General features: G+C 30.3%; 2 protein-coding genes across 2 annotated transcripts in view; one reads left to right on the plus strand and one right to left on the minus strand.

The window, feature by feature from the left end:
- The window catches only part of LOC136987447 (mitogen-activated protein kinase kinase kinase 20-like), a 36,936-nt gene extending 31,012 nt beyond the window's left edge, over positions 1–5,924 (minus strand). Inside the window, 2 exon segments of the mRNA XM_067285185.1 lie at positions 5,130–5,236; positions 5,824–5,924. The gene's annotated coding sequence lies outside the window, so the exon portion shown is untranslated.
- LOC136987445 (RING finger protein nhl-1-like) lies at positions 1,418–17,968 on the plus strand. Its single transcript, XM_067285184.1, is given in 8 exon segments — positions 1,418–1,682; positions 9,856–9,947; positions 10,033–10,370; positions 10,373–12,128; positions 12,901–14,263; positions 14,333–14,614; positions 14,686–15,117; positions 17,225–17,968. Coding segments are annotated over 5 exon segments (4,029 nt in total). The 5' UTR covers positions 1,418–1,682; positions 9,856–9,947; positions 10,033–10,174; the 3' UTR covers positions 17,225–17,968.
- The last annotated feature ends 228 nt before the right edge of the window (positions 17,969–18,196 follow it).

The raw sequence follows: 18,196 nt of genomic DNA on the forward strand, positions 1-18,196 counted from the left end.
CAATACAGGGGATTCCAGCAATATTTAGGAGTCAAGTAAATATTTATCAAAATCTCCCCAGCATTTTCTTAAGCCAAACACAGCCAGGTACATCAGCCAGTTAGAAATAAACAAAGTAAAACAAGATGATAATTATAAATACACAGTTGAACCTGTCTATTTATACCTAAATTCAATATATTTTCCACATTTATCTCATATATATGCTCCCAAAATCTCTACATCTCAAATTACGAACCAAAGCGTCAATTACAAATTCAAAACTCGGCAACTACATTTCGATAGCATAAATTGCAGTCAAGAAACATTTCTCACAATACGGTACATAGTTGCAATTAACGCTCTTATTGGCTACTAGTGTGGCTTGCATCTTATCAGTCGAAGAAAGTAAAGCATCAGAAACTATTGACAAACTACTTCTGTTTAGATATGTCAAAAATGTTTTAATTATATCCAATACACGTGCATACCATACTTGCTATCATATTAATAAATTACCGTACCTGCAATACCTCCAACCAAACCTATTACCGTTTACCATGCAAAAAGCTCTATATCTCAAATTTTTTCCGTTTTCCGCAAGATTCAAGATAGACAAATTCAAACGTACATAAACGGACCCGATAAAAAATAGCCAGGTTGCACTTATGCATACGAATACGTTTAAGATCGTCTCGAGATTTGCTCTGGGTTCTGCAATAAGCGAAAGGCAAACCCTCCAAAAACTTTTACCGGGGCCAACTCCTACTTTTGACCATAATGCAATTCTTTTTTCCATTTTTACCATAAGATGGTTATGCATCGGCATCGAAAGTATCCAAAATTACATTTAATGCTGCCTCACTTCATCTCTCGACATCAGATCTTTTGCTCCTATTGATTTATTTTGGCGTAGCTCGGTACACCACACATAAAATCTTTAATAATTAATATAAAATTACACTTAAGAGTATTTTAACAATTAAATTAATACAATATTCTATAATATTTTGATTAATACAAATAAAAACCCAACTTAGCATCATTAACTAGCAAGAGTTACTTTTAGTTAAATCATCGTATATGCACCTATATATCATTTAACTAAAAGTGACCCCTACCGATTACTTTCCTCATACACAATAAGAAAAGTCAGCCTTATGAGCGATTAGGCTTAACTCGTCGTCAACGAAACGACGGAAATTAAACCGAAAAGACCGATTTAAACGAAATAAAAAGCGTAATAAGTTAAACCGAATCGTATTCTACACACAAACGAACATATCATACCATTTAAAACAGGCGTTTTCTCTAAAAAAAATAATAATATTTATATATTTGCCTTCCGCAGAATCTTACATCTGCGTTTCAGGTCACATGACCCAAACGAGTTAAAATTTTCGGACGGTAGAGAGCAGCACGGATGAAGATCGCATTTCTTCTCAGCCTCCGAACGTCCCCCTTTTTCGTCATCGTTTTTGACCAAATTTAGCACGTGTGTGCCGATGAGAAACTCTTCGACTTAAACTCATTTAGCATTTACCATACCGAACGCTCCTAGTCTCAAATGTATATCATAAAGTAGTTATCGCTAGTTTTTAATTCTTTTTTTCTTCCCTAAACTTCCACTTAAAAGCTCGTTTCTTTCATCGAATTTCAGGAATTGTCAAACGTCCAGAAAAACTTTCGACGAGTTGAACCCGGTAAGAGAAACCTAATTTCTTTATCTATGTCAAACCTTATTACTATCTTAACGTAAACACTGTTTTTGTAAGTTAAAAAAAAAAGAAAAAAATCGAGTTTGGAGTGTAAAAACTCCCATAAATCCGTAAAGAAAAAACTTTCTTCCAATATGAAATCATTTTAAATTACTAGAATGATAGGATATTTGGTCCATTTTTAAAACTAAATATATTCTAATGAGAGTGGCATATATCCAGAATGAATAGAAAAAACCGGGGAAAAAAGGGATGTTGAGTCTACTTGTATAAGCCGATCTTCTATCCTCTTCCCATCTTCCTCGCGGATGTATTAATAGAAAAGCTAATTAATCAAATTTTTCATTTCTCTCAAGTTTATGATCTTCATTCTAAAATTTATTAATAAATTTTTCGAAAAAATCTTCCCGTGATCTTAAGGGTAGAAGAATTTTAGTTTGGCTCCCGTTGCTCAAAAATAGTTAAAATAAGAAAATCATTAATTTATAATCCCACTCCAGCGCATTTTTCGCACGAAATTGCTGCCAAAATGTCATAAAATATCAGTTTTTAGTGATGTAAACGTTACAAATAACCTTTTAATTTTTTTTCTTTTAAATTATATTTTATAATTACAAAACATATTTTTTTGAAAGATTGATTTTTATTTTTTCCAAGACAGATGGCTGAGGTCTCTAAATTTAATTAATCTAGAATAAAATTATAAATATATAAAATTAAGAAAAGTTAATTTAAGTGATTATGACTTTATATTTCCTAAATAAATTTCTAAAATTAAACTTTATTTTATTAACACTTAAGAGAGTTATAAAGCAAGACTTGCAATGTTCTACATAATGATAGCCGGGTTAATTTTGGATAGTCGTAAATTTCTTTCTGATTTGTTCACCACCGAATGTAAGACATAATTCACCTTAATATTTCTAATCATTGCCAATATTCTAACATAAAAAAGTTTTTATTACATTTTTCCAACACATTTCATGCTACTTAAGAAACTAATTTTGATATTTATTTAACGTATTTTCAGTAAGAAAATGTATATTTATAACTCGTTTTTATCCACATTTTAATTGAATTATGAACTTGTACAGTTTAAGATGTAAGACATTAAAATTACGCAAATTAATTCTGTAGTTTAAATTAAATTTGTCAAAGTTTAAATTACGGAAGTTGGGATTTTAAAGGAACTTAAAAGAAAAAAAAAAGAATGGCTGTCACACGTGCGAAAGAAGTCACCTTCAACGTTTCGATAACTATGGCTCTTTCTTAGACTGTCCTAAATCTTTTTGAACAAGAGCAACGTGCCAAAACTACAATCGAAAATTTCCATCATACGATTTCTAATTTAGATTTAGATTTTTATTTATTTAATTTTTTTAATTGTTCTGTCATAACTTCCATTATCAAAACAGAAATATATATAATCTACATATTTCATTTATTTATAGACCTTATAAGTCTAGCATATAGCTATATTCTGGAGCTATACTTAAACATCATCTTCCCCTCAAATTTTTTAATTTTTTTTTTCTGCGATTTATCAGACTTCTTTCCAAGATAAATACTTTGATATTTTGCTTTATATGCAGAAGTTCGAGAGGAAAAAAAAAATATTCTCAACATGTCTAGATTTTCTAATTGTTTTTGGATGATATCCATCTTTGTGCAAGTCACATTAAGCAAAGAAGAGAAGACAATCTTCATCTTTGTCTTCTCAGATCAAAGTTCCTTCAGTAGTAAAGATATTCAAGGTTCAAGAATTTTTTTTTTATTTTTAATCTTCTTTTCGAGGTAGATGACATTCAACATGCTTCCAGTTTCCTTTGTGTGTAATTTTTGGAAGTTTCAAGTACTCATATGTTAATGTTATGACCCGTGAGACCTACGATAACAGTTCGAAAATTCATCACCAGATGGCGGGAGAAGATTTTTAAATAAAATGTTTCAATTACGAATATATTTAATTACGGATTAATTTATTTAATTTTAATTAATAAATATTTTTAAAATTTTAATAAACTTAATAATTAGGTAACATGACTTATTTGTTTTTATAAATAATTTTAATCCCGTTATAGCCTTTCGCTAGAGTAATTAGTAAGAATTATATTTGCTTTTTTTTTGTATAAAAAATATAAATTGAAGTAATGCCAATGTTTTCCGTTATTTACTATATTTGTTTGCTAGTTTATTGTAAAGAATTCAGTCAAGGTGAGCATTAATTGAATACTGTTACTTGTCTGAGAATTAGTCACATGCAGACTGATTTAAAAAGTTCTTTGCTTGTCAGCGAAATTTTCTAGGATTTGAACTTCAGTACTTTCCATTGTTAACTTCCATAACCTCATTTCTATCTCTATTTGTATACAAACTTAATAAAGACAAAGTCTAAGTGACATTTATATTCTCTAAATTTTAAAAATATCAATATGTTATATCATTTGATAATTTATTAGGTTTATTATTATCAATATTTTTTATTATTATTAACAAATACCAAATAAAATTAATTAAAATTGTGAAACATTTCAGTTTTAAAGTATACAGAATTTAAAATTTAAAATTAAACAATTAAAACTTGCTAACGGAATCACGTGACTTATTATTCTAGAAAATTCACCAAATTAACGAATTTAATATTTAGAAATTATAATAATAAATAACAATCGTTTATTATTTATTTATTTTAGTTTTTTCTATTAATTAAACAATAATTTTTTAATATTTTTCGTTCATATTTAAATATAGTCTCGTCTTCGTGAGTTTATTGTTCTTTTATGTTTTTAAATGATTTTTTTTCCCACTATGTTATCTTCAAGACTTTCGATTGTTATTCTATTTTTGTTCTGTATTCGACTAAATAAATAAACCGAAAGCACTGGAGAAATTTATTGTCTAAATATAATTTAATTTGAAATATCATAAATAATATCATAAGATATACTGCGAGCATTTTCTTCATTATTTATATGAAAGTTTTATAGCAAAAATCGATAAATTTATATAAAGAATTTGAAAAAATAAAATTTTATATTGAAAAAAATTTATATCGTTCAAAAATCTGGATTAATGTTAATTCGATTTAAAATAATTAAAATCTTCGGGTAAATGGTATCATGGTAATTGTATCATGGTTTAATTGTTACCACGGTAATTGTCACGGGTTTAATTGTTTTTAGGGAGTGAAAATCAACTGTCTTCAGACATTTCATCTGTACGTATAATAAATAAATAAAATGCTTAAATAAATTATCGTTTAAATTTTTAATGGCACTATCTATTAAGGAAAAAAAGTTAATTATTATTTTTTATTTTATTTTCAACAGACAGGGCGACGTAAATATTTAATAAATAAGTATAAATTGTTATTAAAATTTAAATAATTTATTTAAAAAGAGTAAATATAAAAACAATGAAAATCTTATTTACATTCTTAAGCGAAGAACAAAGGCTATTCCAGAACGCGACTCGCGCTTTGTGATGTCATTTTTTCGTCACTAATGACTTCATCTTTGAATTCCGAAATTGTCATGGAACTAGAATTAGTTAAATGAGTAATAATAAACTATTTTAAAGTAGGATTATTTATTCATAACAGAATTAAAATTAATTAATGCTTTAATATTTATTTTAATTACTGAAATTTTTAAATACATTTAATTGCGTTAATATGAATTTTATTCACAAGTTATTTAAACTTTTAATTTTTTGATTAATGTCTTGAAATGTCAAGAAGAATGCTAATAATTATTCAAATTAGATTTTCTTCCTTGCAAACTGAATAGATAAATAAATTTTTAATTAATTACTTAATTAAATTATTCTAATTTATAAGAAAAAAAATTAAATTATAATTTTTTAACATTAATTTTATTTAGTAAACTCTATAAATAAATCGTTATTCTGTAAATAAAATTTAAAAATTTAAAACTCTGATGACGTCAAACGATTTGGAATGTCGGGAACAGAATTTAATACCGTATTTAAACTATATGAATTGTTTAAAATAATAAATGGCAAGTACTTGAAGCGGTTAAAAGGTATCTTGGGAACAAAAATAAATTTTTTATACAACTAATTATACCGTTGAATAACTAAAAGACACAAATCTTCTAACACTAACCTCTTAAGGTAGACAGAAGTGATATAATCTTAATAAATCTTATTACATCATATTTACGTGTTGTATGACGTAAGAAAGCTACCAATCAGGATATTTATACGGAAAACGTGGTTTGGAAATTTTTTCAAATTACAGTATTTTGAAGCTTCAGCAGAAAAGAAAGACGTTTTTGTTCTATTTTTAAAACTAAATATAATCATAGGTTTTTTATGGAATTTCACAATCGAATTTAATACAAATCATCGATTAATTATTATCTAAACATTTATTAAGATTTAAATACTTTCTATCACTTAAAAAATCGAATCTAATTCCAGGAAATCATTTATAATATTCACTCAAACGAGTTTAAAATTATTAAAAATTCCGTAATAAATCAGGCTAAATATTAACAATTTTAAAAAGTTTCACATCTGTATTTATACCGAAAAATTAAATTATTTTATTATTAATACTCTATACTAAGTATAGGTTTATCGAAACGTTTTTCTTAAAAATAAAATTTAATTCAGTAGTCACTCTAGATCATTTAAAAGTAATTTAATATACCGAATTTTCTTTAGACAACATGAAGTTATTGCACTCTTTTAGTTCTATAAATAACGTACTGGGAAGGCAAATATAAAAAAGTATTTAAGTGTACTTTACACCTATGCTGAGGAAGTTTTTAAAAGAGGGATCATAAGACGAGATGCGATGATTCACCTTACAGTCAAGTCAGCATCAATTGAGATTGCGTATACCGTGCTTTCTACCCACCTCTCTCGTCTTCGTTACGTCCCTTTACAGACAGATTTAGAACTAAAACAGGCATAAGTCGAGGAGGTGTAGGTTTTTGAAGTAGTCCAGAATAGAAAAATCTTTATAGAAGTTCAGGTCAGTCGTTTCTTAATTGAACAATTACAAGGTAAAAATTACATTTCGTTTCATAGTTTTTAACTAAACACGGAGATAAATAAGAAACTTTTTCTATTTATTTTTCAATTATCTAACAAAAATTGTGTAATATATTTTTTTCTTTTTTTAAAAAGCGCCTCTTTAATGTCTTGTTTTAATGCTTAATACTTGGCTTCGCACTAAAGTTAACTGCTTATTACGCTAAATTATGCTCAATTATTTCTACTTTTTTTAAAATTCTTCACATAATTCGTGAAGTAACGACTACGTAATTCTTTCCATTCTCCTAAATTTAAACGCATTCTTAAGAACTAAACTCCGCCGATTGCTAAAAATAAATATATCAACGTTAATTAGGGGTATCTTTTCCAACAATATCTGCGTATTTTGACATTTATAAGTACGTCACTTCCGGTTATAACCATTCCTTTTCCTTTGTCATTTTAATAAATTTGTTTTCTCTTCGAAAAATCTCTTTCGTGTCGAAAAATTTCAATTAAATAAAAAAAAATTATTAATATAGATTTATCTGAAAACGGTTTTTCGACACAAAGAAATACGGAATTTAGTGAAATGACAGGTCACCGAGCGGGGCGCCTCTGGTGGGAAGATTGCCAACTACGTCAGCTGGTTAGAAGACGTTTTTCCTAAATAAAACTCTTCCAGCTGGCATCTCTTTATATAAAGATCATAAATCAAACTCGAAAGATACTCGAAAAGTATTTACACAATAATAAATTTAAATCGAATCCATTGACCCAGTTTAAAAATTAAAAACATAAAAAGGCTTGTTTATTTTCGTCTGGTTTATATTATTGCCCCGGTTTATCCCTTATTTATAGGAAACATTCTTTTTAGATTAGCCTTAGCAATAGAATTAACATGTGGAATAGGAACGAATGACATTTGGGTATTGTCATCATACCAAACACGTGATCCGAAAGATGCGCAACTTCATGTTACGTTATTTTAAAAGTTGTTTTTATCAACGTGTTTGTTAGCAAACTCTTCAGTCGAAGATTCTAGCAAATACGCCCACGTTGCAATTACTGTACAATCGTTAAAATTATAAGTTTAAATGCGCAATAGTATTTAAATTTAATTTTATCAACATTCCACGAAGTACTTTTCGCAAACTTCTTCGTAAAGATTTTTGGCTCCATTAAAAGAAGACATTGTTTATATTAGTTTATAATCAACTGTACTTGATTAAGATCATTTTATATCGATTTTTATACTAATTTTCGGCTACAAAATTCAACTTCACACTAGTTTCAATTTGTTAATATTCGTGTGTGTTATACCATGACTAAACAAAAACCTTAATTTTGTTCATTACAAGCGGGCCAAACCCGCAATTAAAGATGAGGAACTTCTTCTTTTCAATTTGGATTTCTAAAATGGAAGTTCTTTTAGATTTTTTTTTAATGCTTAACATCAATGGTTTATCAAGATTTATTCTCTATTTAACCAATAATTGAACAGACGGATTAAACCAGGATTTCCCAACTGATGTATATATACTGTATACATCGTAAAACCTTAAATCTAGATGAAAATTTCATTTATTCTGTTGATATGTGCTTAATTTCATTAATTAAAGTAATGGTATTAACTCGTCTAATTGTCAATTGAGTTATATTATTGGATTGCTGGATTTCGTTCACATGGGAAGATTTAATTGTGGTTCAACGACTCGATCGAAAGTTAATGCCAGAGAGATTTTATATTAGAAAATGAACATAAATATGTCATAATCACAATCGCACAATTATAATTAAAAATTTTTATAAGGAAAAATATGTTTATCTTAATAATAATGTTAGATATAATCGTGCAACGTAAACTTGACTTTTGCACAATGTTTAAACTATGGTTATCAAGATTAATGCCATTTGTTTGTCTGGAAATTTCGAATCTGCTTTTCATTTTACTCTGCTTAAAAATATTATTAATTACCAATGATAAAGACTTTTAATTAGTTTTTAATTTACTTTTTTTTTATTTTTCCACATTTTATTTATACACTGGAATCTACAATAACGGCCACCCGTAAACAGCCGCCATTTTTTTCAGGAACTTTTTCAAACAAAAGTGTATATAAAGTAACCTCCAAACAACGGCCATTTTCTTTTTTACGTTTCAATTTGTGGCCGTTGTTCAGCTGTTTGACTGTATTCGAATTTAGATTGCTTAACATGAAATTTCATAACTGATATAATCGGATATATCATCGGATTGATTTGGCATTTGATCTGGAAGGCAAGTGAAATTTACTTTGTAAGGTTTTAGTATTTAAAGATTATTATTTTGTCATAATATTAAATAGATAATATGTAAATAAGCTAAACATATATCGCATTTTAATTACCGGTACTTATATTTTTGTTTTCTTGAATTAACTTTTTTATGACATTTGAAATTACAATTTGATATTTTTAATGTTAAATTAATTGTGTTTTTTATAACATTTATTGTATTGGATATTGTATATTAGGCTAATAACTGTATATTGTATAGATCTAATAATCTGTATGTTTTATAATTTTGCTGATGCATTTTTCTTACTTTGTTCCCCGTACAAAGAGAGGAAAGCCTTGTACTAATAAATAAATAAATAAATAAATATAACTTTTATTAACTTATATAATGTTTTTTTGTGTATGTAATTTAACTTTATAACAAAAAAGCCATCTGTTTTAATATATCGATTCGATTTAAATCTCAAATATTCAAAATTATATCTACGGAATCAAATTAAAATATCATTCGTCCATCAATTGCCGAGTGGCCAAAACCACCGAATACCGAACCATGGGTCACGGGTTCGCGACTTACAAACGGGGTTGGCCACGTGAAGTTTTCCGGAATTTTTTCACGTGTCTAAGACCTAAAAAGGGTCAGTTTTCCATAGAAACTTTCTTGGAGTCATCTCTCTCCTTGGCAGATCGGCCAAGTGTTATGTAGCTATATGCCATCAAATCAAAAGAAAACGTCACTCAAAGCAATTTGAAAAATAGAAGTTATTTTATTAAAATTACGTAGTTAGGAATGTACTTGAAAGCATTAAAAAATTTCTAATTCTTGTTCTCTTTTCTCTTTTTTTATGCATGTTCTTTCGACTGTCTCTTCAAGGCTTTTGTTGGGGATCTTTGAAATTGTTACATCAAGCAGAAGATATATGGAAGGGGAACCGGGCATTTAAAGAAAATGTTGACGTATAATATGTAAGTGAAGGATTAATTTTATATATTTTTAAAAAATTATAAATGCTTTAATTAATTATATCTAATTTGTCGATATTTTTTGTAGGTTGTCAACTATGAAATGCTTTCTTATATTTCTTTGGACCTCGTATAGTGAATTTTTTCTGCTGCTCTGAACCACATCTAAATTGCTCATTCCAAATAAGTTAACTAATAAGAACTTTACCTAATTTTTAAAATAATTCAAAATGGCATCAGCGTGGAGTCAATTGGATCAACTTTTAACGTGTGCAATCTGCTTAGACAGATATCGCAATCCGAAACTCTTACCATGCCAGCATACTTTTTGTATGGACCCCTGCCTAGAAGGATTGATCGATTATGCAAGGAGACAGATAAAATGTCCAGAATGTCGGGCTGAACATAGAATACCTTATCAGGGAGGCAGGCATTTCCCACCAATGTAACGTTAGTACGATTTTTAGAATTGCACAGAGATATAACGGGTGAAGAACCTGAACCTCCTACCAGCATGATGGAACGATGTACGGTTTGTAGCGAGAAATCGTATCTCGAAAGATGCGCTCATTGTGATAAGAAAATATGCCAAGATTGTAGAGAGGCGCATGCTGATGTCTTGAGAAGAGAAATAAATAGAATTAATAATCAAGTTAGAAGAGGTCTTAGCAAGTTATCAGATGCTCTTTCCCAGACACAAAAGAATGCAGATAAATTGAAGCAAAATTGCCGTCAAGTAAAGGACGAGATTGAAGAATTAGTTAGAAGATATAGTAAAGATTTAAAAGATACAGAAGATAAATTAAAACACGATTTAGATGTATATATACAAACGGAGATGAAAAATATCACTAAGCTTAAAGACGATTTAGATGTAGAAGTGTCTAATATTAATAGCAACTGTGAATTAGTAGATAAGTACATTAGCGATACAGTAGAATGGTCAGATTCAGAACTGGTTGAATACAAAGATATATTTCTCAAAACATTAGAATTCTTAAGAAATTTTGACCCTGACACTTCGGATTTTTCTCGAAAAGTTAGATTTGAACCTAAATCAGATCCTGATATTTTGCATAGGACCATAGCCGATTTTGGTGAAATTAAAATCAATGCTCCGTTCCTAGCTGCCAATTTGAATTTAGCTCCTCCTCACGGAAATGCTTTAATGAGAAGCCAGAGTGATCATCGTTTAGCTTCCCAATTTCAAAGGCGTCAAGAAGGTTCTAGAAATTTTCTCGATGTTAATCAAAGATTTGCTGGCCACGCCAGTGATTCTGAAAGAGAATCAAGAGATGGTGTTCAAACTTCGCCTCTCTTTGGTAGAAGCAGAAGAGATTATGATGGTTATCGACGTTACAGCGATAGAAATAGAGAAGACTACGGAGAATCCAGAGAAGTAGGTAGAAGTCGTTTTCTTAGAGATGAAGGTTCTAGGTGGAGAGACGGCGATAATGAGTATAGTAGCTATCGTTCACGTTATGGTAGAGATTCTAGTGATTACAGCCAAGAAAGTGAGCACCATTCTTCTCATACCAGAACCGTACGATTTGAAGAACCTGCAACAAGTCCTCAACGAGAACGTGTGATAGAAATTGATGAATCGACCAAAGGTCCTTTAAGTGGTATTGCAAGATTGCTAGATTCTTCTTACGTTCTAGAACGTCTTCGACAGAATGAAATTAAGCAGAAGCAACAGGAAAAAGAGAAAGAAAAAGCAAGTCAAGAACCAGCCCCTGTATCAACACCTGCACCGACTACAACTCCAGTACCACAGCCACCCCCGAGAAGGACCACTCGTCAATTAAGTGAAGATGATATAGAAAAACAGAAGAGGCAGAATCAACTTCAAGCAAGATCAAATTCTCCAGTAACATCTCCAACAGTAACAGCAACAGCAACTGTACCTGCATCTCAAACTCCTACACCACCTCATTCTCCAATTACCGAAAAACCTGTACTACGCAGAGTTACAGCGTTACAAAAGGAAGAAGAAAAGAAAACTGAAAATCGCTATCAAAGACAAAATTCCATGAGTCCCGACAGCGAACGGTTGAGCAGTTCTCGACGTGGTTCACAGCAGGAAGATGATTCTTCGAGGTCCAGAAGGAGAAGTACAGAGATCACCGGAGTAGCTACGCCCGCATCCCCTCAACCTTCTGTGGAGTCCCCAACACTTACTAGGCAAGTATCTGATCCATTAACCTCAGATCTACCACCAGCACCTAGGCGACAGACGGGGGCCCGGGAAGGCTCCTCCCTTCACCCTACGCCCACCGAAACTTCGGTACCTACTCGAATCCGTTCCTCTGGCACAGAATCTACTCCAGTCAGAAGAGCTTATAACTGGAGACATACTAGTGATACACGGTTCGATAAACCTTCGTTAGCTGGACGAGTAAATCCGATTTCCACTATTAGTCGTGAGATCAAAGACGAGCCCGTTTTGGATCGTTTTCATCATGTACCAACACCAGTTCCCCTTCAGAGAACCACAAGTTCTTCTGTATTATGTAGAAGAGTGAGTCTTGAAGATTACTCGGGACAAGAGAGGCCGAACTATAATCGTTTTCGTTCAGCAAATTTCAGTCGACCACTGTCTGGAAGTACGCTGAATTTATCAACTGATGTCCATGAAGATTTTCTTCTTGGTGGAGCCAGGAGTCCTACCTCCCCTCTGTCGTCCCCGTTTGTACGCCGGCCACTCGTCGTCGCAGCGCCAGAATCAAGTAATGTTACTGTTTACTTTGGCTTGGAAACGTTTAATTTTCTACAAGTGTGTTCCTAGTGTTGTCATCAGATGACAATAAAATACATACGATTCTTGTTTTCATTGACAAGGAAATTTTTGACAATTTTTTAACAAATGCATGCATTTATAAATTTTTATTTTTGTTTTTTGAAAAGTAAATATAAATATGCTAGATTTAAGTTTTTAAGAGTTTTCTCTCTTTAGGTCTAAGTCGTCGCTGGGGAAGACCGTTTCGCTAGATGCCCAAGATGAGTCGAGCCGTCCCACGTTACCCCGCGTTCAGGAACAGAGGGAAGAGGAAAGAAAATTAACCGAATCCCCCCGAGCAATTCAATCTTCATTTTATGGACGCCTTTCAGCATCCAGACGACCCGAGCCCCAACCAGAACCCAAAGAAGAACCAAAAGTAGAAGAGGAAGACGAAGATGAAGATGAAAGTGAAGAATCTGAAAGCGAATCAGAATCCGAAAGTGAAGAGAGCAGTACTGAATCGAGCGAAAGTGAGAAAGTGGAAGAGAAAAAACCAACGGAAACTCAAGAAAATTCTTCTTCCACCTCTTCGGAATCGGAAGAGGAGGAACAAGAGGAACGAAGTCCTACGCCTCCGCCGCCGCCAACACGCAGCACAGAATCGAAAAGAGAAAGCAGAGATTACAATAATGTCGACACTAATCACGTATCAACTCGAAATAGTTATTCCAGTTACAGTAGAAGCAACGATGTCGATTCCAGAAATTCTTACGGCAATGATATTGATTCTAGAAGTTCTTATAGCAATGATATCGATTCCAGAAATTCTTACAGGAGCAAATGGTGGGAAAAAGATAAGAAAGATGATTACGTGCCACGATATTTAAGTAATCCCTTAGGAAGACGTAAAAGCACATATGACGAAGATGAAGAAGAGACTAGGTCCTATAGCAGATTTTTGTCACGTAGTCGCAGTTCTGCATTACTCGGTAAAGAAGACAGTCCCCCAGAAGATACAGGACGTTACAGAAGATATAGTACAGCAGCAGCAAATCTACGCAGAAATAGAATTGCAAAAAGTAAAAGTAGTCACGATATCGGTTTTGGCGAAGAGAGCGCGGAGGATGATGTACCATCAACGCCTACTTATGGAAGATCGAGTAGAACGTCCGAAAATTCGATATCTAGGAGCAGAAGCCACCATGCTATTAAATCTAGAGAGCCTAGTCCGGAAGAAGATGATCGTCTTTCGTGGTCAAAATATCTCAGAAACAAATATGGGACAGGGAGTAATAGCACGTCGAGGAATGTTTCACGCAGCAAAAGTTCTCATGCAATATATTCTCGAAGTGCTAGTGAAAATAGCTCGGAAGATGAATATGTTCCAATAAATTCCCGCAGGAAAGAAAGCATTGGAAGAATCAAAGACTCTTATCTCTTCTCTAATCCAAGAAGCACTTACGTACAAAAGAAAAGAATGGTGATGAAAATAGGAACTCGTGGCACAGATCCTGGAAAATTTACATGGCCTCGCGGTGTATCTATCGGTCCAGATAACATCATTGTTGTAGCGGACAGCAGTAACCATCGAGTTCAGGTAAGGTTTTTATGATCGTTTATCCAAATGTCTTGGTTATTATTAATAATTTTCTTTTCTGTTTCTCAGGTTTTTGATCATAATGGTAAATTTTTACAAGAATTTGGAAGTTATGGTAGCGCTGAAGGGGAATTCGATTGCTTAGCTGGAGTAGTAGTCAACAGAATAGGCCAATTTATCGTTTCTGATCGATACAATCATCGAATTCAAGTATTCGATCCTTCTGGACGATTCCTACGATCCTTCGGCTGTGAAGGTCGAAGTGATGGACGTTTCAGCTATCCTTGGGGAATCACAACAGATAGTCTCGGTTTTATATACATTTGCGACAAGGAGAATCACAGAGTCCAGGTAAAAATGTTTATAATTTGTTAGAGAATATATAAAAATGGTCACGCTATAATATCAATTGTGTGTTTCAGGTATTCCAATCAGATGGTACGTTCGTTGGTAAATTTGGCACTATTGGTACAAGACCAGGACAGCTCGAACATCCTCATTATATAGCTGTTACAAATACGAATAGGGTTGTCGTCAGTGATACAAATAATCATCGAGTTCAAGTGTTCGATGTTAATGGCCGCAGTTTGTCCACGTTTGGTACTGAAGGATCCGAAGAAGGACAGTTTAAATTTCCTAGAGGCATTGCAGTAGATGATCAAGGTTATATTATAGTTGGAGATAGTGGAAACAATAGGATACAAATTTTCCATCCTGACGGTACATTCCTTAAGTCATTTGGCACTTGGGGATCTTCCGACGGAGAATTTAAGGGACTCGAAGGAATTGCTGTCACATCCAGCGGGAATATTTTTGTTTGTGATAGAGAGAATCACAGGATCCAGATGTTTTGAGTAAGTATTTTTAAGATTTATTATTACAATTGTTATTTTTAACACGGTAAATATTTGTTTTTTAAATATATTTGAAACACTACTTTTGCAACCAATCCAAGTTACTAAAAACACTGTTTTTCTGCTTCATAAACCAAGAAATAATGGTTTTTATAGTAACAATCTTACGATTTACTGATCTAAAACGCTTACTACTGTATAAAACTACTGTGTTACTATAGAGCAGAACAGTGATTACTAATAAGGGTAATAATCACTGTTCTGTGATTTATTGTAATTACTGTACTATACGAAACTCAATATTAATTAAAAATAGCAACATCAATAATTACCATTTAGTAACATTATTAATCAATGAATTAATACCACCAGGACTTATTAGAATTGCATAGGTATACCTAAGCTAAAAATAACTAAATTAGAATAAACTTCCATCTCAAAATGGAAACTTCCATTTTAAGAGGAAGAATTATTGGATCAAAAACAATATTCAATAATAAATAATACAAAATATATTTTAATTAATAATTAAGTAATTTTAATTTTCCAATAAACTTTCATTAATTACTTTTAAAAATTTAATATATTTCCAAAGTAATACACTAAAAAAATATATATATATATATATATTATTATTATATTGATATAAAATTATCGACAGACTCAAAATATATTATTACAATAAATAAAAGTAATTATAATAATAATGATTTTTCTCACCAGTTAATGAGTTTTAGCAGATCTTCATATCATAAAACTGCTATTTAAAATTCCTTTAAGATTTGAAAAACTTCTCACTTAACCTTTTGTGCAGAGAGATATTTAAAAATAATACATATTCTTACAATACTGGAATGATGACAAATATGCACGCCTTCTTTCACGCTTTTGTGAAAGACTGCTGTGTTGGAAAAAAAAAGAAAAAAGGAAGAAATAAATTGAAAATCAGTGGCAAGTTAACTAAATTACCAAAGCCAAATTTTTCTGAGGGTTCTCCAGAAAATATATATGTAAAAAAGGAGTTTTAATTATAGTATTGTAATATAGTTTCCGAATTGTGTAGATTAAGTACAGTAGTTTAGTTAGCATCTGGATCTTTTACTTTCAGTCATCACTCAGACATCTTACATGTCTGTAGCCTTGATGCCCAAAATAGTAGCTGATATTTATTTTACTAAACTAAGAATATTCTCTGACAAATTTATATACTGTTTATTAAAAAAAAGGCATATACATGATAGGTTAAATTATGTCTATTTAATATGAATCCATTTATAAAAATTTTTTATAACTTTTATCCTATATAAATATCAACCTAAAGAATTTATTTAAATATATATTTTTAAATAAATTATTTTAAAAATTACACATAAATTCTTATCTTGGAAACATAAATATATGATTAATTTTAATTATAAATAAGTTTTATTAAGTATTAAGAGTTAAATATATTTTTCCCTGTTATAGGGACACAATACATTTAACATTATTACAATCAAATCAATATATTATAGTTAATTATAATATTTAAGATATAAAAATAATTTAATTATATTAATTCTTATTTATTCTTTAATTACAATAAATTTTACAGTAATTTTTAATAAATTAAATAATTATTTTAGTGGGATTTATATTTGAAACTTTAAAAGTTTTTTAATTTTTAACTTGTGTATTAGATATTATTGTCAAGTAGCAAGCAATTTTTTTCAAAATTGAACCATAAAAATAGCAAATTTATATGTTATAATGCTTATTATATTCATTAAAATTTCTACTTTTAAATAGAAGTTCCCTCTTATGAATAAAACATTTAAAAATCTTATTAAATTTACTAATATATGATAATTTTATTATTTATGTTGATTAATAATAAAATTTTCATGACAAATGAAATTAAGATGTTGAATTTGGAAATATTGTGTTACTAAATACATCATTATATTGAATAATTTTTGATAAATATTAATTAATTTGTATTATCTTCCTACTTTACCTATCAACAAACTGTCTGATAAAATATCTCTAATTAAATGATATTTTAAATTAAAATAATCTTGAGTATTCATAAGAAAAAATTATTTATAGAAATTATTTTTATTTTCAGGTACAACAGTTATAGAACTTAATCATTATCACTTCCTCTATAGATGTATAAAAGTTATGAATTTATTTAATAATCCTTTTCTGATATAGTTACAAAAATATATATATATGTATATTTATAATTAAAAAATTTCCAATAATAAACGACGATAAACTTTTAACAGAATTTTGAAATTAAAGAATTTTTAAAGAAAATGAAAAGAAAAAGTGATTATCAGAGGTGACTTTTTCCATTAATTAAGCTATGTGATACTAGTATATGCTTTGAAGATACCTCAGCTACTTCCAACTTTGTTCTGCACAATTTTTCTACATGGAACATAAAGACATTTTATATATAGAAAAAGAAAAGAGCTTTTATAATGTCATCAAATATGTAATTTTCTTCCACTTTTCTGTCAGTTCCTGGACGCTTTCCTCTGTTCTGTTCGACAGGACATTTATCTGTATAGCCAATTGGCATTCTATGTTACTTTTTTGATTTTTTTTTTTTAGAATTTGAAATGAATTTTTGCATATTTTCTCCTTTTTTCTTACTTATCCTTTCCCTTCACGATTATTTAGAGTTTGTCTTACAAGTTAGATATTTATGTTTAACCTACAAAAGGTGTTTTATTGAAAGTTCATGCATTGTAAATGTGCGATACAGTATTTGTATGGAATATTTATATTATATATATATAAATAATTTTTTTCTTGTTGTGGTTTGTAAAACGTGGAAGGTAAATAAATGTTTTAAGAAAAATATCTGCCTATAATTGTATTTTTTTCTTTTCTTTTTCATATTTAAAATCTTAGATCCATAATTTTAACGCATCTCTATTAATTTATAATTTGTTCTTGCAAAATTTCACCGTTTTTCTGAAGATTCGGGCGTATCCATTTTCTTCCACAAATTAAAGTGTGTGTTACGTACACACGCAACTGCTGAAAGTTATATTACATGTGTACATACCACAGATGTCACGATGTA

This window comes from Centruroides vittatus, unplaced genomic scaffold, assembly GCF_030686945.1.
Source record: "Centruroides vittatus isolate TY-2023 unplaced genomic scaffold, ASM3068694v2 scaffold_211, whole genome shotgun sequence".
NCBI classification, from domain to species: domain Eukaryota; kingdom Metazoa; phylum Arthropoda; class Arachnida; order Scorpiones; family Buthidae; genus Centruroides; species Centruroides vittatus.